At 40.6% G+C, this 23,230-nt stretch overlaps 4 protein-coding genes across 4 annotated transcripts in view; 3 read left to right on the forward strand and 1 right to left on the reverse strand.

Moving 5' to 3' along the window:
• Nucleotides 1-2,556: 2,556 nt before the first annotated feature.
• On the forward strand, nt 2,557-7,043 carry fgg (fibrinogen gamma chain). The gene is made up of 9 exons (XM_010794757.1): nt 2,557-2,666; nt 2,747-2,794; nt 2,913-3,099; nt 3,218-3,302; nt 4,507-4,637; nt 4,967-5,100; nt 5,623-5,807; nt 5,964-6,241; nt 6,412-7,043. Exons 1-9 carry the CDS (start codon nt 2,604-2,606, stop codon nt 6,594-6,596), a joined length of 1,296 nt encoding a protein of 431 aa, XP_010793059.1. The 5' UTR covers nt 2,557-2,603; the 3' UTR covers nt 6,597-7,043.
• Nucleotides 7,044-9,936: 2,893 nt separating this feature from the next.
• plrg1 (pleiotropic regulator 1) lies at nt 9,937-15,577 on the forward strand. The gene is made up of 14 exons (XM_010794760.1): nt 9,937-10,078; nt 10,302-10,408; nt 11,265-11,401; nt 11,519-11,572; nt 11,682-11,775; nt 11,929-12,019; nt 12,114-12,209; nt 12,327-12,419; nt 13,054-13,305; nt 13,918-14,020; nt 14,118-14,226; nt 14,442-14,581; nt 14,717-14,910; nt 15,002-15,577. Exons 1-14 carry the CDS (start codon nt 10,070-10,072, stop codon nt 15,059-15,061), a joined length of 1,539 nt encoding a protein of 512 aa, XP_010793062.1. The 5' UTR covers nt 9,937-10,069; the 3' UTR covers nt 15,062-15,577.
• LOC104965748 (uncharacterized) lies at nt 15,186-18,127 on the reverse strand. Its single transcript, XM_010794759.1, has 5 exons — nt 17,857-18,127; nt 17,569-17,769; nt 16,047-16,252; nt 15,609-15,746; nt 15,186-15,420 (listed from the first exon to the last, which is right to left on the reverse strand). The coding sequence occupies exons 1-5, from the start codon at nt 17,991-17,993 to the stop codon at nt 15,212-15,214; spliced, it is 891 nt and encodes a 296-aa protein (XP_010793061.1). The 5' UTR covers nt 17,994-18,127; the 3' UTR covers nt 15,186-15,211.
• Nucleotides 18,128-20,237: 2,110 nt separating this feature from the next.
• Nucleotides 20,238-23,230, forward strand: part of dchs2 (dachsous cadherin-related 2) — a 29,939-nt gene continuing 26,946 nt past the window's right edge. Inside the window, exon 1 of the mRNA XM_010795574.1 lies at nt 20,238-22,093. Coding sequence (XP_010793876.1) covers nt 20,348-22,093 — 1,746 coding nt within the window. The 5' untranslated portion in view covers nt 20,238-20,347. The remainder of the gene's footprint in view (nt 22,094-23,230) is intronic.

Raw genomic sequence — 23,230 nt, forward strand, 5'->3', positions numbered from 1 at the left:
CCAAAAAAAACCTTGTGACTTTCTTAAAACCCTCAAATTCCCCCAACACAGAGAACATTACCTCAGAGTCATGAATACTTATTCTTGTTTTTGATTATTCAAGTGTTTAAAGAGATGTTAATTAAAGTACTCACCCCCTTACATTTGGAATTACTTACCTATTGAAGCTGTTCTTCAACAACAACCTACGACAACGCATCACTTCCTACGTTGCCTCCACTTTTATTTAATCAGATGAATATTCTGAAGCCAATCTCCCTCTAACTTTCTGTTAAAATGTTATACATTTACTAAATCCGTTTTGTAATATATTTAAGGTCACGTGTCATGCGCTTCCGGTTATTAACCATCCCCTTTTGCTTTTTATGCATGTAAACGGTCTGCAGAGTCACAAACCCTCAAAGTACACCCTGTAGCGAGTAAGACTCTAACACAGAAAATACCTGTCTATGCTGCCCCAGAACGCCTCGTTGGAGATTTTTCTTTTTCCATTGTTTTCTTCTTATAGTGTAGTAAGTACAGTGACGTATTGGGTATAGTGACATAACGGACCAATCCGCGGACTTCCTCACACACACACATTTCTCAGCCTGAGAAAGCGAGACGCGGTGGGGCTCGGCCTGGGCTCGTTCTGAGAACACACACAGACTCACAGCCAGGCTGCAGGTGGGTGTGTGTGTGCTCGGGCTGGGTTCAGGCTGGGTATTGATGTGTCTCGCTGTCTCGCAGATCTCCCGCAGCAACCAGGAAACAACACCAGTAAGCCAGCTCACACTGTCCGCTCCAGCAGCGAGCCCCGCAACGTCCCGCCAACACGGCACCCAGACCCCACGCAGAATTCTCATCTGTTTGTCATTACTGGTATCATTTTCTGGTTGCTAACGCCATTGTAACACATAATCACTGATGTTCCGCTGTAACGGTGGTGGACTCATCAGAAAAGAGTGGGCGAGCTGACCAATCAGAGCAGAGTGGGCTCACAGGGAGGGGGGGGCAGGAGCTCCAACAAGGCGTTCAGGACAGAGAGTGATTACACATACTTGTGCTGTATGAGAGACCAACGTGAGTTTGGAAAATTGCACAATATAAATCTATTCTAGTAGACCTCAACAATGGAATTATGATCAATAGAAATGGCCATGGCATGGGACCTTTAATATGACTCCAAATATTCCTCATTCTTTCTTTTGTGACACAAATCAACACACATCTCCATGCAGCATTTCAAGGGGGATACATGTATTTTATCATGAAAAGAGTGTACCAATTATGTTTAAATAATAACTAAGATGTTTCTATTCAGGGACAAAAGAGGCATAGGCCTATGCTTTGAATATACTTTGAATGTGTGCTCACTGATAAGCTTGTTTGGCTTATTGTGGTTCCACTCCCACTGGTGGTCTTACCCACCAGTGCAGCCCCGTTTCAAACAAGAAGTCAAAATCAATAACTTAATGTTTTGCAAAGAAAAACATTTAATTTGTGGCTAAACTCCCAGAAAGTGTCCCCATGAAACCTGAGCGCTCATTGTCATATTTTGTCATTTAATATAAACCATGTTGATTAAACACCTGGAAAAAAGAGATCATTGTCATTGTAAATTTGCTGTTGCAGCCAAAAACTGTATCAAGTACTGTTTAATCTGCAGTTTAACATTGCACCCTGGTGAATTTCTGAAGAGAAACGAAAAAGGGAAGAAAAAAACGTTGCAAGTAGGAATTTTAGCCGTTAAAGTTAAATTGTAGAAAATTAATCAAATACATTAAATGCATTAATGTCCAAATTTTGGACTCTTAGTATGAAGATTCAAGAAGTCTGCTGTGTTATCTTTGACATTTGTCCTAGGGAATTTTAAACACACAATTGTCTAATTTGCCGTAGTAAGTAAAAAGATAATTTCTTTAAATCTCCAAATCACTATGAAAACATTTTTTTTAAACTCAACTTTGACTCAATTAGGAGCTTAAATGGGAACTTTTTAAAGATTCTTAAACATTTATTTTAACTGACATTTGTTAGCCAATTCAAAATGAGTATTTCCAGTAGTCATGTTGTGGTCTTGTTTCAATCCAGTACTCTTGGCACGTCTTTATTGACAGTAAGCTAATGTTAATGTTTTACAGGGACATGTTGTTATATTGACATATGTCTGGAATGACTCATGTTGTCATTTGCCTTCATCATATGATAAATAAGATTGTAAATAAAATGTGATCATGTCCTAGTTCCTAACGGGGAAACAAACAATTTAAGTAACAGTCCAATTGAAAAAAGGGCAACAAGTGCTTGGTAAAAAAAATTCACAATGTACAAAGCTGAGTCATCAGTCTTTTCACTTCTCTTTGTCATCATTACTGTCACTGGGTTCACACAAGTGTGCATTTTATATTCAGATAGCCCACGTACATCTGTCCGTAAAAAAACGTCATATCTGGGAAATGTTTGAGTCAGAGCTTTGTCCCAACACAGTGAGTTGGTTGTTTGCAGATGAACCTCTTATCTAACACTGACCTGAGGACCTTGTTCAGATAAATATCCCACCGAGTCAAGCTGCTCTTCATTCTTCCAAAAAGACCAGACCACAACTGGTGGCAAAAGGCAACATGGCTCCATCACTTGTTTTTACAGCAGGAGGTCTCCTGTTACTTTTCTCCTTCTCATCAGCAGTAAGTCACTGAATTTCAATGTTTTCATCCGTGTACTTGAACATAGACATCAAATTATTTTTTGTCTTTTTGCTGTGTAGCAAATCAGAGGAGACAACCTTGCATCATGCAGCATGGAAGATGGCTTTGTAAGTATGATGTGACAAATAATAATGATGTATTCTTTGCCATGTAGATTGTAAGTCTTTGTATATATGGGAAAACTATTATAAATGTTGTATTTGAACTTCTTTTGTCTGTATTTAGGGAAAATACTGTCCTACAACATGTGGAGTGGCGGATTACATGCTGAGGTATATGCCGGATGTGGACAGGGATTTGGACAATTTGCAACATACACTTGAAACAATTGCCAATTTGACCCAAGAGGCCAAAGACACTGTTGTTTACATGAAAGATTCTACTACGTCAGCTCAGAAGGCCTCCCTGCCAGGTAACACGCTTCATCTGGTGTCATCTTCTTTAAGTAACTGATCGTTAATGTATTAAAAGTATTAAAGGACTGTGGGGAATGTTTCAAGATCAGCGCTGACACTGGCTTTTTATTTCAGATCCATACTACAGAAAATCATCGAATATGCTGGATGATGTTGTTCGGTTTGAAAAGACCATCGTCGCACAGGAACAGCAAATATAGTAAGTCACCTTAGTATTACTTAAGTTATACAATCTAACATCAAACCTTAGTGCCAAGCTACTTTAATGTAGAATCAGTAATTCAGAGATTGTTAATATTTGAACTCAACCAAAGCAAATACCCCCCTAAACATTTACCGTCCCTTTCGCTTCCACTGCCTTTCTCTTTATACATCTGTGGCCTTCCCCCTGTCATAGGCATAAGCACCAACGCCTCCTCTTGCTGATTTGCTGGAATATTTTCTGGTGGCTCTGTCCAAGTCAATAAGTTTGTTGCACATTGACAAAGCCAGGGCTGGGCATGAACCCTTGTTTTTTTTTGCACACACACAGAACAGATAGCTAGTGGACCATTTTTGCCTAATGTGCCAAAAATGTATTGGTTCAAAACAGCTGACTGCACCTTTTAGTATTCATACACTTTTTAAATCAAATAAATTGATGAGACAGCTATAGTTAAAAGTTACTTTGTAGATAAAAAATGTCTTCCACAACATATGCATAGTTTGTGAATCAAAATACATTGTTATACATTTAAATCACAGAAGCAAAACTCAAACTAGTCAGAAATGGTAAACAAAGGTCATGTGATGGAAATCTGGTTCAATTATTTGTCCTACAGTAACATAGAGTAGTAGAGTTATCTTGATGTGTGAAGTGTACTTGCCTACTCTTTCGTAAAAGTTTGTTCAAGTAGCACTAACTGTTTCTATTCCACTAATTAGCAGCTTGCTTGTTTCTTCTATTGTGTTTTCACCTCATACTAGTTCAAGAAAATGTTACAAACCAACAACCCCTCCGCCTCATTCCTCAGCCCTAAGAGACCACTCCATACTTTTTCTTTTGACGCTTTTACCTACTTTTACTTCTCCGGGCCACCCACGCTTTCAGGTCAATGCACGCCAACCCTTCTCGCCCACACAGTTTGCACTGTGCACAGATCATGGTGCGATTGGCCGCCCCCTCTTCTTTCGCCTATAGACACAGGAACTCAAACTCACTTCTAAAAAGAAAAAAAACACTTATTTTCCAAGTTTCTTTTTCAAATGTGTTTCATTTGTTACTTTTGCTTCTAGTTTGTTCCTATTTTCTTATTCTTGTCGTATGTATTTTGTAAAAGACTGTACATTTGAGCTTCACTGTTTTTACTACATGAGTTTCTCAGGATAAAGCTCCTACAACTCATTTTCTCCCCTTTTTCTAGTGAACTTCAGAATTTAATTTCATCCAACGAGAAGAGAATGTCAGACTTGAAACAGCTCTCCGTGCAGCTGCAGCAGAAATGTGCTGAGCCCTGCAAAGACTCAGTTGAAATCCAGCCCCTCACAGGATCAGGTAAAAAATTAATCCATTGACCTTCAGACCTTCCCAGAAATTTCTCAATCATGCCTCATCTGAACGGCATTTGTCCTTGTTCAGTGTTTAGTCAGAGTGTAAAATCAATAAGGCAAATCAATGTAAAGTAAACAGATTTATTTTAGATTGACTTTATTTCAAAGCGGTTATTTCTAAACCTTAAAATAAGCGTGGACATAATGCATAAGCAACAGGAAATAATATGTGTTCATTTTATCCTGTGTTATAGTCAATACAACCACCACTCTAGACAGTCTTTTATGTCTTGCTGTTAAACCTTATTTTTTCTTCTTCACTTCGTTCATCAGACTGCCAGGATATTGCTAACAAAGGTGCCATCACCAGTGGGCTTTATTATGTGAAGCCAGCTAAAGCCACTGAGCAGTTCCTGGTCTATTGTGAGATTGACAGCTTTGGACGTGGCTTCACAGTCATACAGAGGGTATGTTTCACTTGAACAAATGTTGAGAAAAAACACTCTGTACTGCCTTCATCTGGCCCTGCATGATTCACAGAGTCTTCTCTTAGAGAACTACAACGACTTAATACTCAGTAAAACAACCTTCCAGTCCTGATAGCAAACAACTGAAGAGACCGTATGAAAATGATTAGGGTTGGATGGGGGCGCTAAACCGTTATGTTTTCATCTTTGAAAGCGTCAGGCCTTTGCCCAATGTAATTAAAACATTGTTTGACTTGTTTGAAATTATACCCTCCCCCCAATATCTCAAAATGATATGAAAGAAATTAGTTGCTACAATTCATCTTGACTCAAAAAGCCAAAGCATTCAATTGCACGGCAGGGATAGACTGAGGACGGTTGCAACACTTTTTGCATGTCTCTCAGTAACTCTGAGTCAGGACAACTACATTTGTATATATTAAACGTACATCTACAATCAAAGATGATTACATATGACCTATCGTATCGTCATATGACACTGAGGACTTTTTTTGTCCACAGAGACGCGATGGCAGTGTGGACTTCAACAAGGACTGGGTCCAATACAAGGAGGGCTTCGGATATCTCTCACCAGACGACACCACAGAGTTCTGGCTCGGTCTCGAGAAGATGCATCTCCTGACGGGCTCTACGAGCATGCCGACTGTGCTGAGGATAGAGCTTGTTGACTGGGAAGGCAACACAAAGTACGTACACACACGATAACAGATTACATAAGAGGAGACCAAAGGGACTCACTGAAAAGCAAACATGACCCTCATAGTTAGTTTTTCCTTTAAAGAACGAAAACAAATTACTCAGCGGAAGTTAACAAAAACTAACAATAATCAATCTTTCTCCAGGTATGCCGATTACACCATGTTCAGAGTTGGATCCGAGACCGACATGTACCGTCTTACATACGGTTACTACTTAGCCGGTGATGCTGGAGATGCTTTCGATGGCTTTGACTTTGGTGACGATCCCAGTGACAAGATCTACACCTCTCATAATGGCATGCAGTTCAGTTCCTTCGACAAGGACAATGACAGGTACGACGGCAACTGTGCTCAGCAGGACGGCTCCGGCTGGTGGATGAACAGATGTCATGCTGCACATTTGAACGGCAAATACTACCAGGGTAAGACAACAGGGCCAGAATCTTTAATTGGTGTTCATTTAAATGATCTGTTAAGATGTTAAAGGTTTTAATAATATATTTTATTAACAACTATCCTCCACATAACGATATCCAAGAACATGTATTCATATTAAAGGTCCACACTAAGCTGTCTGTGTTTTCTTCTATAGGTGGCAGGTATACGGAAAAGGATGCAGGTGAATTTGGCTACGACAACGGCATTATCTGGGTCACATGGCACAACCGCTGGTACTCCCTGAAAGAGACCACCATGAAGATCATTCCCCTCAGTCGCATCACAGCAGGAGGTGGACAGCAGGCTGGGGTGAAACAGTTTGGCGGGCTTGGAGTTTAAAAAGAAGACTAACATGGTTGTGGTCTGTTTTTTGCTTGAGTTAAGGTGTTCAGCACCAAATCACTAAATTAAATGTAATGCCTCCGCGATAAAAATTCTGACTTTATGATGTGTAATTCTTGCATGTTTGGCAGAATTGTGACATTCACATTTTCCTTTCAGTCTCTGTTTTGTTTTGAAACCTAAATATTGTTTTCACCAATTACAGTCAATACTTCTTTGGAGATTTTTTGTTTGGACTAAGTTGCTGTAGTGGAAACACTAATAAATATGGCATGCAGATCTTTTGTTAAGAATTTGCAGATGGGTAAAAACAGACTTTGGTAAAAACAAACACTAAAATAAGATGTATCTGAATTGACTCTGCAAAAGTTTAAATATGTTGTCATAGTACAACAAATATACACCTGTATGTATATAAATAAAACCTTCCTTAAATGTAAAGAATGTGTCCACTTGTTTTTCATATGCTGTGTAATATATTATACACCCATGCATCAGTGTTTATTAATCATTCATTTATCATTATAATTATGAAACCTTTGCAAGTAAGAAGCACAGTCACAGTCTTCAAGACAACACACACACACACACACACACACACACACACACACACACACACACACACACACACACACACACACACACACACACACATACACATACACATACACACACGCACACACATAGAATTATAAGAAGATACAGCAGTGTATTTGCTGTTTTCAAAATAACAGGTTTTTGATTAATGAGTGATCTGGCTATAGACAGGGGTGCACATAAGTGGTACGCAGGTACGCATGCGCGGCAACAATCTGAAATGCGTACCGTCACTTGTGTCACAAAGCGCATTTGCGTACCGATGTATATGTGAAGCTTTTCCATAAGGCGGTTAGATCACCGGACGACGGAGTCGGTCTCCGTGTGCAAAGACAGGGCTGCTGTTAACGTCGGCCTGTACAGCAGCACTGCGCTAAAACAGCTGATCACAACGTTCACACGCTCTGTGGTCACGAAGCTCTGCACTCTACTACTACCCCCCCCCCCCGTTGACATTCGCGATACAGAGGGCTTCATCATACTCCACTAGCACCCCCACCCGCTGATATTCGCGATACAGAGGGCTTCATGGGAACTTTGAGGGAGCCGGAAGTTGGAGTACCAAACACTGACTCCAGGTACTCATCTGAGTACCTCACTGAGAAAGTTGTGTGCACCCCTGGCTATAGAGGACCTTTTAGGCAAATGAAATTCCAGGTTTTAAAAAAATCATGGCTAAAATCGATCAACAACAAAACACAATCCATCTGTTGCCCATTGTCTCCAGTAAATGAATAATTGAAAAATAATGACCAAAGCAGCGACTCTATGGACATTTCTAACAGGCACTTGGAAACATTCCAACATACATTTCAGAAGTAATTCAATCATTTAAACTAAAGTGCTCTTTATAAGGTCACTTCCCGATAGTTGAATAGTGAACTTTACTAACATTTTGAGGTGCTTGTTATCTACTGAAATATACCTGCCTTACTACTGTTTGAAATAGACAGCTTGTTACCACAAGCTTTTTAAAGGGAGGGTTTTTTAGTTGGCTGGTGGTTGCTGCCAAATCACATTGTCCCAAATTGTTATTTGTTTCCACGTTTGGACAGTTTACTTTGTATTGTGCAATGTTACTTGTCCCGATGAATCACAACCCTCACCTCAACAACGACATGTGGAGTCCAAACTCCATTTGGCTCGTTGTAGATGATCTTGCCAAATACCAAATGCCCATGTATGGCCTAATGTAGGTAACAGTCTTTTGTACCCCTCAGTATTTAAAGTCCCAAAGTCAATAAGTGTTTTTGTGATATGTCTCACAATAACACAGTAAATCTTGGAATTTAAATTCCCAATAATGGCCACCTACACCATTTGCAACAACTAGGTAAACTGTTTAGGCATGAACTTATTAGATAGCAATTACTTCATGTGCTTCAGGTAACTAAACTGGCTTGTGAACACTCAGAGTAACCTTCATAGTATCAATATATACACCATAATTATGAGTAAAAACACAAAATATTGTACATCAGTGGTGTAAAGTAATAGATTTACTCAAGTACTGTACTGGGACTTGTATTTTACTTGAGTATTTCAATTTGTTTCTACTTTGTACTTCTACAATTCAGAGGTAAATGTAGTACTTTTACTCCAGTACAATGATTTCATAACTTTAGTTACTTTATTTTGATTAATGATGTGAAATATAATCAAGTCACTTAAATGCATACATAATTATAATCAATATATATAATATATATTATTCTAAAATGGACCAATCTGCACAATGATTACTTTTAGTTTTGGTACTTTAACCCATCAGAACCCACCGTGACACAGATGTTACATGAAAGTTCCTGCAGCTTTAGCCTTTATTTTATCTCATGAAGTCCTTAATTGACCCACACTGAACAGTCTGGTGGGCCGTGGGCCAGGTCATGTGATTTTGTGTCCCCATAACAACATGTCCAAAATGTCCATGCGCCAAGCTAACAACTGAACTAGCTACATTTCAAGCTTGTTTTTTGTTGCTAAAGTTAAGATTCAAGCCATTTAAGAATTATAATGCTTACTTAACATATCCTTTATTACATTTAACATGTTTTGAAAAAAAATCTTGATCATATTGATATGAAACAAACAAGATAAATATCGCTGTGACATTAATGTCACATAGGGACATAAACTTTAACATTTCTCATAAAATCTTGAGTTACACTTATGCACAATTAGAAATATTATTATGATCTGCTCAGTTCATTTAGCTGATTCAATTATATATAGTAAATATATTCTATACTTTTCAGTTCAGAGAATGTTGAAACAAATTTAAACCAAAACATCATCCTCATGAATTTAGTTATGAATAAGCTTTACTTTAACGCTCAATGTGACATATATGTCACTTTCCAGATCTTTGACACTATAGGGGGGTTACTTGTCAGAAATGTGTGATAAATGATGTTCTCCATAATTTCCCCAAAAGTAGAAATGGTTCCAGGTTCTTATTTAAGTATACTTTGATGCCAACACTTTTCTACTTTTACTTGAGTAACATTTTGATTGCAGGACTTTTTCTTTTAACACAGTATTCCTACACTCAGGTACTTTTACTTTTACTTAAGTACACAATATGAGTACTCCTTCCACCTCTGGAATACATTAACCTGTGCAAAATGGAGGTAGGAGTTGTTTATTTAGTTTTTTACAGAATTGCTTTGACCTGCACCTCCTGGCCGCTAGGTGGCGATGATGAACCCCTCAACTCTGTTGTTGTTGTTTACTTCCGGGTTATACGATCGTCGGCTTGTAGCGGTGCTCATGTTTTCATGATTGTAATATATTTTTTGAGTGCGACCAAACAAAACTCCATTCAAAAGTAACTTTATCGTCTGTGGTGTTTTCTCCGTGTTGATATCTCAACCATGGCCGAGGTAAGAAGAGCGTTGAAGTCTTTTCGAGGCTTTTTCTTTATGTCCCGCTCAGAAGCTACAGAACATTACATTGTTGGACCAGGCTAATTGCTGGATAGCATTACGTTTACTATACGATGTCATGTCTATATAACCTATATTCAGGGGTGGAGTGATTTATAAATGTGGCTTGTTTGTATTGGTTGAATATTATTGTATTAAATATAACTATTGTATTATACAGGATGTCCAGAAGCACTCAGTCCACACGCTGGTCTTCAGATCTCTCAAAAGGACTCATGATATGTTTGTGTCCGACCATGCGAAATCCATCGCACAGGATGAAGAAAGGTTTGTATTTTCTTTGTTTGCACAATTACATTTGAGCATGTATGACTCCTTTAAAATTCCACTTGTTCCCAAGTTTAACTTGAGTCCAGCTTTAGACTATTGGTTTACGTTTTACGTTTTGAGATGACGTTTTGTTTGCTTGATCTTTATGGTACAAACCTGATTAAATAGTTCAAGTGACCTGTAATGTTAAATTGGACATCATTACAGAGAAAATGATCGGATAAATTGCACTTATTTCTGCTTTAATGATTATAATAAAGGATATATACATCTGTAGGCTAGTACTTTTATAATGTATATTTTCAGGGCAGAGAAATATTTTCATTCTCCCTTTAAAAAAAAATATAATATATATATGTACTAAATTCAGCCCTGGGCAATATCCTTAAGATGTGTTGTTGTTATAAATAAGGATATTTCTCCAATATTAATATATTTGATCGCTATTATAATTAATTGCTTGTAGAATATAGTGTCGGGGGTCAGTATGAATATATAGTGAGACAGCTGTATCATAATAAGTATTTTTTTGTGTGATGATGGAATTCACCTGTATTTCATTCACTGGATTAACCAACAGCAATCACTTGATTTGTTTTATATATATATATATATCATCATTATAATATTAAGTTGAATACCATACCATGAGAGAAGATGTGATATATATTGCTCTCTCCTGGGAAAATAAAGAAAATCGTTCAAAGCAACCAACTGCATATTGTTTGTATGTATGTGCGTATGTGTATGTATGTAAACATCAGAACAAAATGATGCTTATTTGCCAAGTATAGTTAGCAAGTGAATGATTTTGAAGCAGTAAATTATGCATCCCTGTCTACTGTGTTTGCAGCCAGAAGATGAAGATGTCTGTGAAACTGAAAGCAGACTACAATGCAGTTTTGCACATGCCTGTCCTGAAGGAAGGCAAAGACAGAGTGTCTCTTCTTGCTGGCAGTATGCTGGGCAACCAGAGCTACACACAGCCAGGTGAGGAAGAAGCAAGCACTGCATATTACCCTCAGTGGATTATGGAGAAATCCATGCATACATTTATTTTCTTGACTCCTGAATTCCCAGTATTTAAAATCCCCTAATTTTTTTCAGGGGATGATCCAGAATACCTGATCGCCGGGACACATGCCTATCCCTCTGGACCTGGTAAATACGATGGTTTTAATTTAACCAAGCTGTAATGGTGATACATCCTAACTATGAACATCATCAGCAATATTTGTGTATCTTATACAAGTGTTTTATTATTCAACAGGAGTGGCCTTGACTGCCGACACAAAGGTCCACAGGAATCCAAGTGAGGGAGGAATCAACTCCTTGGCACTCGTTTTGCCACCCTCACAAGCCAGGTACACCTTTTATTTTATTTATCCAATAATCTGGATTGGTAGCATTTTGTATAAACACTCAAGATCCTGAACACGTGGAGAAGTTTTTCAGGATTTTTAAACAACTTCTTGATATAAACTAACAATATTTTTGTGTCGTTATTGAATTTCTAGGCAGGACGTCAGCCGCACCGCTTCCAGTGTTGGTGACATCCATCGACACGCAGGAGGAGGAGAGAGATCTCACCCTCAGTCTTCTTCTGTGGTAGGGAGGTCACACTGTTTCCTCTTGATCAGATATCTTGATTGTTTACCCGTGCTGTAAAAAAGCTGATAATGAATTTGTGTATTTATTTCAGTCTCTCTTGGACGGAGGTGGCACCAGAAATGCGATGGCGAGGAAGGCGCCCACCATGCCCAAACCACAGTGGCATCCCCCATGGAAACTGTTTCGGGTACATACAAATAATCGAAGCTTTAATTTCCCTCTTTATTTGTGTAATGCCAAAGCGGGGCACCTGGGATGTTTCTCTTCTGTGTGATTTTTAAATGTCGTATGTTTGATCTGGTAGGTCATCAGTGGTCACCTCGGCTGGGTGAGATCCATCGCCGTGGAGCCGGGGAATGAGTGGTTTGTCACAGGCTCTGCTGATAGAACCATAAAGGTGAGTAAAGTTGAAAATTCCCGTACTTTCATTTCCCATGCCATGAAAAAAATTCATAAATATGGTTTAACAAGAAGTTGTTGTTTGATTTCAAAGTTTTTATTTTCATATCCTCAAAGCTACAGTGTAGAAATGGCAATGAAATTCTTCTGACCTTGAGCTCCTCCAACATGCTTTTGATTTATATTAACTAACAATACATTAAATTATAACATGAACGATGCTCTGTGACCTTGGTTACAGCAGTTTAACATAGAAGCGTAACAGTTACAGTCTCCAGAGCCTTGAACCACATGTTATGGTCTTTATCAGCAGATTGATATTGGCTCAGTTGTCATGAAGTTATCTCAGTTGGGTCACAGGTTGGTAACTGAGATACCCTAATCATGCTGATAACTCAAGAGTAATGTGGCTAAATGAAAATAGGATGTCTGTGAACCTTTAATCAAATCTCTATAAATCTATCTTAGTGACCCTGAATGGTTAATTGCGACCATATTATATTCTTTGTTGTTTACAGCCAGATGCCATCGGTTTTCCATTGGAACCGCTCGCAATATCAAAAGCGCTTTTTTCAGTATCTTCTTAAACATAATACCCTTAGATTGACTTAAATGCTGTTTGTTCTTGACAGATCTGGGACCTGGCCAGTGGGAAACTGAAGCTCTCCCTGACGGGACACATCAGCACGGTGCGCGGCGTGGCGGTCAGCAACCGCAGCCCCTACCTGTTCTCCTGTGGAGAAGACAAGCAGGTCAAGTGTTGGGATCTGGAGTACAACAAGGTGATCAGGCACTACCACGGCCACCTCAGTGCTGTCTATGATATCGACCTTCATCCAACTATTGATGTGCTGGTGACGTGCAGCAGAGACGCCACAGCAAGGGTAAGCTGCTACTTTGCATTCTCACTGTTAAACGGATGATTGATCACAAAATCATATGATTGGTAGTCGACTCTTGAGTTTGACCTAGTCGAGTCCAGCCCAGAGAGTGTTCACTGCAACTTTAACAATACACATATCATTCATAGGCTCTCCTTAACACAACTGAAAAAGTTTAACTTTACAGCTCAGTTGCCACCGGTTCATGATTTCTAACTTTTCACTAGTCACATATTTGAATTCATTTATATTCCCTCTGCCCTGTTACTGTGTTATAAAGTGAACTGAATTCCAGTTTCTCCATGTTTATGCTAAGCATCCTTTATGTTCTGTTTCATGTGTTGATTAACCCTCTGTGGTTTGTGTTCAGCTCTTTATATGTTGTGCTTTCAAGCATGAACAATTTCTAGCTATCAGATATCTGTATCTTCATCGACACCTTATACCTTATACACCTTATATACAGCATATATCAGACAATAGTTAAACGGTGAACACAATACTCCTTCTGCACTTTCACTTGGTGTTGGTGTACTTTTAACTGGTGTGCACCCTTCCCCTCACTCCAAGTAATACGTTTATTAAAGAGATTTGATTTATTCCCTGTCCATGCAGGTTTGGGACATCAGGAGTAAAGCCAATGTGCACACCCTGACCGGACACACCAACACTGTTGCCACAGTGAAGTGTCAGGCTGCAGAGCCACAAATCATCACTGGTAAATACATTTGTTTAAACCCAAAATGACCTAAGAAGTTATCAAAGTCGTACCTGATTGTTTGGCCCTCCGCTAACCACTGATTATCATCTTGCAGGCAGTCACGATTCAACCATCCGGCTGTGGGACTTGATCGCTGGAAAAACCAGAGCGACTCTGACAAACCACAAGAAGTCTGTCCGAACTCTGGCAATGCACCCCAGACAGTAAGTTACCTTACCAATAACATCTCCTGTTTAAGTAGTAAGTGTTAAGCATCACTGTTGATACACGTTAGCTGGTTTGCGCTTTTTAGGATTAGTTGCCTGCGTTTTGTATCATTCCATTTAAATTGCTCAAACAAAAAACAATTCTAGTTTAAAAAGAATAAGAGTTTGTAATATCCTCAACATATGGTCGCCTTACTTCCTGTGTCCTACAGATACACGTTTGCCTCTGGTTCTGCTGACAACATCAAGCAGTGGATGTTCCCCGATGGAAGCTTCATCCAGAACCTGTCGGGCCACAACGCCATCATCAACACTATGGCTGTCAACTCCGATGGCGTGTTGGTGTCTGGAGGTATTCAATTCAAGCTAAACTATCACTTGTTTTGTCTGCAGTAATGTTTAACTCGTGTAATAGATTATTATTTCTTAGTTGTGTTGATGCTGTCTCAGAATCCTGATACATGTGCATGTTTCTTGTTCTCTGTAGCCGACAATGGAACCATCCACATGTGGGATTGGAGGACAGGCTATAACTTCCAGAGGATTCACGCCGCTGTGCAGCCCGGCTCTCTGGACAGCGAGTCTGGCATCTTCGCTTGCATGTTCGATAACTCAGAGAGCCGGCTGATCACTGCCGAGGCTGACAAGACCATTAAAGTATACAAGGAAGACGACACCGCTGTAAGTTATGCCATCATATTTAAAATGTGTATTTGAATTGGCTCTGAAGCAGTAGATAGAAAATATGACCGCTCCTTTTTCTTTCTTACAGACAGAGGAAACCCATCCCATCAACTGGAAACCAGAAATCCTCAAGAGGAAGAGATTCTAATCATTTTTTATTTGTTTCTTTTGTCACAGTGATGTTTAATTGTATTTCTACCAATCCTCCAGTTGTAGATACACCCATCAAGTTTGTCTCTCTACTTGTATTCCTTAACAACTTATGTCTCATTGACAGAAGTGCCCACATTGTCCTGTTTTATTCTAAAAACCATTTGCAGTCTTCATTGTAAGATGTGAGTCCGGTAAAGTGGCCATTTTGGACTGCCAGGAACTTCCCAGAGTGTTTGTTCTTGACGATGACGGCTCTCTGATGGCTCTGGTCCGTCTGGTCCACCAACATCAGCCACTCTTCTCTCTCAGAGGGGCTGACCTCAGAGTGGGCCTGGTTCCTGCTGGGGTCGAATCCTGCAGAGCGACAAACCAAAACGCGTTGAATAATGGTTTGGAGAAAAAATAAAATTGTATTGAATTTTCCAGTTGTACAGACTTGGAAATAAGCCTTTTTTTCAGTTCGCAATGTGAAGTTTTTTTTCTTCCTTTAATAAAAAGTGCATTTTTCACATAATTGCTTTTTGTTTGATTTGTGTACTTACCCAGGTATCTGTTGGTGACAACGTTCCTGTAGTATTTACAGCCGTTGCCTTTAATCTCCAGCCAGTAACAATGCTCTCCAGCTTTCTCACTGAGCTCCACTGTGTTCCTGCTGCTGACAGTCGGTTGGATTATCTCACCTGTGAAATCATGTTGCAGCAAAAGAGGTGGCCAAAAATTAGTAGGATTTTACACAGTTTGGTTTAAATGTGCAGGGCTCGGATTGCTATTCAGATAACCCTAACCCTAATACAAGTAATACATTTCCTGTCCAACAGTTAGAACATTAAAAACGTGTTAACAATGTCCCAGTTAATCCTAGACATGTCATGCACTTGTTGGAACTCCTGTCATGTGTCTCAATGGGATGGCAACTTTGGAAGGATTTTCCAGAAACATTTACCCCAAAGAAACCATTTTTCTTTTAAACCCATATCTACCTGAATCATGGATGTAGAGCTTTGAGAGAGCATGGCGAAACCCTCTCCCAGGTTTCTTTTTCAGGCGGGGTTTTGATGGTTCAGGCTGATCCACCACCTCTCCCTGAGGTTCTTCAACTGCCAGGAGGTGACCCACGTTAAACATGATCTCCTCCTCCAGAGAGCTGAGACACATCTCAAAGTGCTCCTCACCCTTCTCTGCATTTCTAGAACGACAACACAGATGTAGGTAACAAAAATATCTAAGAGCTCAGACGTTCATGTTGAATCATACGATCCAATCTTTATAATAGACTTTATTTGACCAAGAATGTTCCTAAATACATTTCCTTTAACCTGTTAAGCCCTGAGCCTGTTTTTCAGGTTTCAGGCTCGAAAAAGACATTGCCAGAACAAATTACCATATCTTCCCTTCTAAAAGGGTTAAATGAATAATCTTTTTTCTCAAAGTAATGATAAACCTGTGAGTTGGATGTAGAAAAGTCAGAATCAATATAGATGTCTTTTATTTTAAAGAAAATTCAGATTGAACATGGTAAAAAACTAAATGATAGTGTCCGTCCAAAATATATTTTGTACTTATAGTGAAAACTAACCTTGGATGATGGGTTAGTAGACTAAAAGCTTTAGGAATCCAAAGTACAACATATAAGTACCCTGTATCAAGATTGATGCAAAACAAGTGATATTTGACCTTTTTAGACAGATTTAGCAAAANNGGCCCCCTTGCTCGATTTTGCTGATTGACATCTCTTTCTAACCGTCAGAGCCAATGGAATCGAGGGAACTCCCACATACTCCTTATTTGGTAATGTGTGTGTGTGTGTGAGACTGCCGCATAGCCAAGACCGGAAGCTGCGATAACTCTGGTGGCTACCATTAGCAGCTAACTTTACTCTCCGATTTTTACATAAAATGGAATTATCGATTATAAATAAAAAATATTATAACCCAGAAGAAACATTATCAACCATGGATTAACCGATTCAGCCGCGTTTTTTCTCGTTTTAATGCCATTGAACACGTCTTTTGATCAGATTGACAGCTACGGTGAGACGATCTCCCTAAAAGCTCCGTAAAGGTACGTGTTGTGATGTCTGTGTTTGCTTCCCCTGTCGCGAGTTCGGATCACTCAGTGATGATACTATATACCTAAATAATCTGTGGAACCTCAGCTTTAATCGGATATCTTGTATGTGCAGCTACGATAAGTAATAAGGGTACTTTTATCTTGAGTTCTGTGCCAAAGTCCGTTAGCATTTTTCGCTCAGGGGTCATTTAGATGCTTCTTATGAGACTTGTGTTTTGTTTTGGTAAAAATTGTTTGTATCGTCAGTTAGCTGAGATATTTCCGTTAATCTGGTATAACACATTAATAGGTTCTTAAATATTAAGATGCCCTGAGACACAGTGTCGTGAAAAAAAAAAGTAAAGTACCCGCCGGCGGGGACCTTGGGGCTTAACAGGTTAATCATTTGAGTGTCTGAAGTTGTCTCCCTGTCTGTTTGAAAGGCCTCCTCACCTGAAGTCCACCCACAGCAGGCCTGCAGTGATCAACCCCAGCCACTCGCTCGCCTCCCAGTTGTTGGTCAGCATGACGGGCACGATGCTGACCTCCCTGCTGTCTGCGTAGTTGAGCTCTTTCTTACAGCTGCGGGACGCCTGGTAAGCTGGAGACATGAATGGACAAATCACCACAGCCTCCTCCACACCTGCAGCCATCCTGAAAGCACACAAGACAAAATGTATTCTGATTGATCTAAATCATTAATTTAATTAATCCACTTAATCCAGATTTCTCTGTACTCACGAATCGTTTATATTTCCCGTCACCCCTCCTTCGATATCCAACCACACTGGCAGACCATCATCTTTGAGGCGGTCATAAATCTTTTTCACCAGAGCCTGGTCATCCCACTGGTAGGAGAGCATGATATGAGAAGGCATTTTTCCTAAAAATCTGAGAACACTATATCGAAAGCTTCTGTGTTGGAGTTTGTGGAGTTGCTGAACAAACTGACCCAGACAAAGGGATCCTCAGTAGCTATGCTGCTTGTTTACTCGGGTATACAGCTCAGGTTACATCTGTTGCTTGGTAACTTCGCTTGCAAGCACCATGGGAGGCTGTGTGATGGATACTCTGCCCTGCAGGACCAATGGGAGCTGCAACATCATTATCAAGGTGCTGATAGAGCTATGTGTCTAAATAATTAACATTAAATGCCTCATCAAATGTATTATTTTTTTTAATAATATTGAATACAATGTGTCTTTTTTTCTCTCAGGGTATTTTGAAATACTTTAGAAAACATTTTGACTCAGATACTGTTATAGGGACAGAGCTTTTCCACATTTAAGGTTAATGAAGGTTTTAATATGATTATAAATGTACTTTTAATGTCTATCTAGGAAGCAAATAGCCACATTCAGTTTATGAGTTCTTGATTCGAAAATAATATGATACAGTACAGTACTATTACGTCTGGATCTCTGTGTTTCATTAAAGCTCGGCTCTGTGTGTGTGTGAAACGAGCCATTTAGTGTGCGTGCGCAAGCGAGAGAGAGCGCACCGGTACGGTACCGGAGATCGTTGTTGTTAGCTTCTGGTGCTAGCGAGCTACGCTAATGGATATAAGGAGTTTTTTCAACAACAAAGTGGAGGAGAGTCCTCTCCCGTTAGACTGAGAGAACCAGTGAACTAAGGACTCCTCTCAGTGCTATCTCAGTGGGTCTCAAACGTTTTGGTCACCATTCATGTAAACAATTATTTCCAAGGCACACGTTTATATGATCATTATAGTTATACAAAAATAAGAGAATAAATGAAAAACAGGTATGAAATACTATATGACAGTAAAAAAAGAATAAAGTTTAAAAGGATGATTTGTAAAATATCCATAAAGAAAAAGTTAATCTGTTTACAGTTCTGTTTCAAATGGGTGTTGATATGTATCCATAGATCTCTTCATTTTGCTCTCAAAGTGCACCAGATTGATGCATTTAACTTCAATATTTAAAAATAAATCTTCCCCGGGGAGCTTGCCCCCGGACCCCCCTATGTAAGGTCCACACACCACCTATAGAAATAGCACTTTACCCCTGCTTACACCTATATGCCATGAGCTGATTATCGAGCCTTCATTGTAACAGTTGCGGGTACACTGTGTATGTGTGTGGGGATTGTTGCAGTAGAGAATTCCACTGTAGCGACCGGTACATTAATGGGAAACCCTAAATGTTTGAGCACCCTCTATGAAACGTCAAGCTACCCCACAGCACCCCCAAAATAAATCTCTGGCGCCACCACTGAGCCTGCCTTGTGTTGGGGGGGCCCGACCTTTTTTTTTTCTCCAAATGGGGGGCCTGACAGAAAAAGTTTGGGAACCACTGTTATATGCAAACCTGTCAAATATATTGTGCAAACTGTTCTCAATCTTTTTGCAATTTTTTTATTTAGGGCATCAATTTCTTTTTAAAGATACAAATGTTTGGACACATGCAAAACGTTATTTTAAAGTATTACAAAGGATCATAGACAGCTAGACACTTTTTCATGAGCATCTTTTCAGACGCTTAACATGTTACTAAATTATTCGAGCCCATAATTGGCAAAATAACTTTATCAAGCTCAGGGTTGTTTGTTTGACTGTATTTTAAAGGGTGTTGCAGTTAAACATTTCAGTTCTCTGCCTGCGGTTCTTATTTTTGCCGTTGGAGGGAGCCATCCTAAAACTAAATGGACATCAGCCAAACAATGAACCTCGTCGAACTCAATTTATATTTGATTTATTCTAAACACTTCTCCAAAAGCATGTGGGCCGAATCACAGATTGTATTATTAACTTTCTGACAACAATTCTCTCCATGAGTTGTTTCCCCTACTTTGCACACCTTGATCTTCGACTGGTCAACTATTGACTATAGTACCTTTCAGCACGCGGCACTAATCTCCGGGTCTAATTAAATCTTAAGCAATCCGCGCACAGATGGAGGCGATCAGCGCGAGACGTGGGCAGGAGGTGTGTTCAGTGCGCACAGTGGGTACTCTGTGGCCTCTCGGTGCCATGATGTGTGAGAAGCCCTGGGGGATTTGCGCTCCTAGATGTGTGGATATCTCTTCTTCAAATTCAAGCAAAAAAGCTGCTCGAATATTGTGATGGAGAATGACTGCTGGCGGTTTTCCTGTGCTCAAAAATGCAAGGTGCGTTTACCTGATTTATTTTTGGAGAGGTGCTCTGAAATGTGATGGAAGAGTTTGACTTGGACACTGAAATATGTAACGTTGCTTAAAGTTCAAAACCATGTGGAAAGGAGCAATGGGTCGCAAAAAAGCCTCACCGTCGCTTCTCTGGGCCCTCGTGCTGTCGCTGCTTTGCGTGCGGTCGCTCGGGCAGGTGTTCAACCTGACGCTCTCTGTTAAAGAGGGGTTGCCTGCTAAAACCATCGTTGGAGATCTGGGAGCAGGATTAAGCAGGCCAAGCACCGGATTCTTCATCTCAGAGAGCAGAGACTCTTATGTGTTCAGAGACTTGGAAATAGACGCAGACACGGGGATCATCTCCACAGCTGTGATCCTGGACAGAGAGAGCAGAGATAAGTATGAGTTTGTGGCAGCCACCCTGACAGGGGAGATGATCAAAGTGATACTAGAGGTTACAGATGTGAACGACCATTCCCCTGTGTTTCCCTCAGAGGAGGTCAACTTAGAAATATCAGAACTGAGCCCCCCTGGGAGTCAATTTCAGCTTGAAGTAGCTAAAGATGGGGATGAGGGTGAGTTTGGTACCCAGGGATACAGGATCACAGAGACTGAGATGGGGGAGTTATTCCACCTGGAGTATCGCAGTGGATCTGAGAGCCACCCGAGCCTGGATCTCATCCTCATCAGCAAACTAGACAGGGAAACTCAGGAGCTATACTCCCTCACCATCGAGGCCTTTGATGGTGGCATCCCAACCAGGACGGGGAATCTTCATGTGAACATCCACGTCCTGGATGAGAACGACAACCCTCCCGTGTTCAACCAGACTGAATACCACGCCTCGCTGCCAGAGGATGCCCCACTGAGGTCCTCTGTGTGTCAGGTCCACGCCACTGACCTCGACATGGGCAACAACGGCGTAATCATTTATGAGATCAACAGGCGGCAGAGTGACCCAAATGAGGTTTTCTCTATCAACCAAATCACCGGGGTGGTGTATCTCAACAAGCCGCTTGATTATGAGACTCAGGCTTTCCATGAGTTGATCATCAGCGCGCGAGATAACGGGGCTCAGCCTGAGTACAGCAGCACTTTTGTGGGTGTGAAGGTGCTTAATGTCAACGATAACAGTCCCACCATCAGCGTGCTGTTCCTCAGCGAGACAGGAGATGCTTTGGTTTCAGAGGCAGCAGCGATTGGGGACTACATTGCCAGGATTTCGGTATCAGACTCCGACTTTAAGGAGGAGAGGGTCACCGTCACGCTCGAGGAGGATGATGGGAAGTTCACCCTGAAGCAGACAGATGACTTCCTGTATGCTTTGTGTGTCAACTCAGAGCTCGACAGGGAACAAAAGGATCTGTATGAGTTGAAAGTGGTAGCATTAGATTTTGGGAGCCCACCTCTGAGCAGTGAGATTGTCCTCCTCCTGAGGGTCATCGACACCAATGATTGCCCCCCGGTTTTTGAGAAAGATGTGTACATGATTGATATTTCTGAGGACGCACCACAGGGGAGTTCCCTCATCCAGATGCGAGCACAAGACGCAGATGAGGGGGTCAACTCAGATGTTAGATACTCCATCCTTAAGTCCAACCAGGACAGCCTGTTCAGCATCCACCCAGACTCGGGCCTGGTCACAACAGCTGCAGCTCTGGACAGAGAGACACAGATGGAGGTTTGGTTCCTGGTGGTGGCGACTGATGGAGGAGACCCGGCTCTGTCATCCACAGCTACAGTCACTGTGCTGGTGGAGGACGTCAACGACAACGAGCCTGTGTTCCTGAAGCAGCTGTACAACGTGTCCATACCCGAGCACAGTGACGTCGGGAGTTGCTTCTTACAAGTATGTTGCAAAATATTTAGCACAAAGCACACAAAATCTTCCCACTTCCCAGTTAGGGGTAACTTACCATGCAAATAGTTTTGTTTAATAGTCCAGCTTTTGAGATATCTGACCCTAAAATGCCTTCCACACCAGTAGAGGTTTAATCGGGTTAATGTGTAGGTCTCTATTAGTTTTTAGAACTTTATTTAATACAAAGCTGACAGAAAATTAAGATGGAGAGAGAGGAAATTACATTCAACAAAAGTTTGACTGGGGACACAAAATGACATGGTGAGTGTCTTAAACACCATCACAGTGCCCTTTACCCAATAACATTAAATTGATCAAAATGTAGTTTTTGTTGGTCAGATCAATGCAACATAAATGTATATTTATTAACACTGTGTGTTTCCAGGAAACATTATCCAAGTATCCAGAATATTCCTGTGAAAATATGATGCTGTTGAGTGTTCAAAATGTAATGTTTCTATGTTGTGAGCTCCCCAAAATCCCATTCACCTGTTACTGGCGTCTTATTTTTTGTTAAAGGTCACCTATTATGCAAAATCCATAAAAACCTGTCTGAAAATGAGCTGATCAGATTTTGGCCACTTTATGACTCACTTTTGGCTTGTGTAACCATTAGCCAATAACCAACCAAGGTAACACCCCCACACCCTATCACCTGAATCTCCTCCTAGAGCACCATTGTGTGTTTTTTTAACCAAATATCTCTCAGAGGGGAGTGGGGAGGGGCTCCTTATTTTCATCTAAAGTAACAGACAGAGAATCAGCACTTCTGAAACAGGGCTGAAACAGAGGGGATTATGGGATGCTGCAATGATCCGTTTACAAGCAAGTAAAACAAAATAGCAACAAAAGTAGAAAGTGCTAAGCTAGGAGGAATAAGGGCAAGGGGTTAGTTGATTAGGAGTTGAAGGCAAGAGTGAAAAGGTGATTTTTGAGGGATTGTTTGAATGATGTGAGAGTGTTGGCGGATCTGACGTGGCTGGGGAGGGATTTCCAGAGTGTGGGGGAGGCTGCTGCGAAGGCCCTGTCACCCCAGGTCCGGAGCTTTGTCCTGATGGGCTGCAGTAGGTTAGCTTCAGCAGACCTGAGGCGACGGGTGGGGGTGTGTCGTTGGATGAGGTCACA

The sequence above is a fragment of the Notothenia coriiceps genome, unplaced genomic scaffold (assembly GCF_000735185.1).
Source record: "Notothenia coriiceps isolate Sejong01 unplaced genomic scaffold, NC01 NC01_scaffold00037246, whole genome shotgun sequence".
Taxonomy (NCBI): Eukaryota; Metazoa; Chordata; class Actinopteri; order Perciformes; family Nototheniidae; genus Notothenia; species Notothenia coriiceps.

What these genes read in the sequence shown, in the direction of transcription:
- fgg (XM_010794757.1), top strand. Translation starts at nt 2,604, where the DNA reads ATGGCTCCATCACTTGTTTTTACAGCAGGAGGTCTCCTGTTACTTTTC. An exon ending in GACTGGGAAGGCAACACAAA is followed by an intron (nt 5,808 to 5,963) that starts GTACGTACACAC and finishes ATCTTTCTCCAG; the next exon opens with GTATGCCGATTACACCATGT. An exon ending in GAACGGCAAATACTACCAGG is followed by an intron (nt 6,242 to 6,411) that starts GTAAGACAACAG and finishes TTTCTTCTATAG; the next exon opens with GTGGCAGGTATACGGAAAAG.
- plrg1 (XM_010794760.1), top strand. An exon ending in CCAGAGCTACACACAGCCAG is followed by an intron (nt 11,402 to 11,518) that starts GTGAGGAAGAAG and finishes AATTTTTTTCAG; the next exon opens with GGGATGATCCAGAATACCTG. An exon ending in AGAGCCACAAATCATCACTG is followed by an intron (nt 14,021 to 14,117) that starts GTAAATACATTT and finishes ATCATCTTGCAG; the next exon opens with GCAGTCACGATTCAACCATC.
- LOC104965748 (XM_010794759.1), bottom strand. Translation starts at nt 17,993, where the DNA reads ATGCCTTCTCATATCATGCTCTCCTACCAGTGGGATGACCAGGCTCTG. An exon ending in GCTCTACATCCATGATTCAG is followed by an intron (nt 15,747 to 16,046) that starts GTAGATATGGGT and finishes ATGATTTCACAG; the next exon opens with GTGAGATAATCCAACCGACT. An exon ending in TGTCACCAACAGATACCTGG is followed by an intron (nt 15,421 to 15,608) that starts GTAAGTACACAA and finishes GTCGCTCTGCAG; the next exon opens with GATTCGACCCCAGCAGGAAC.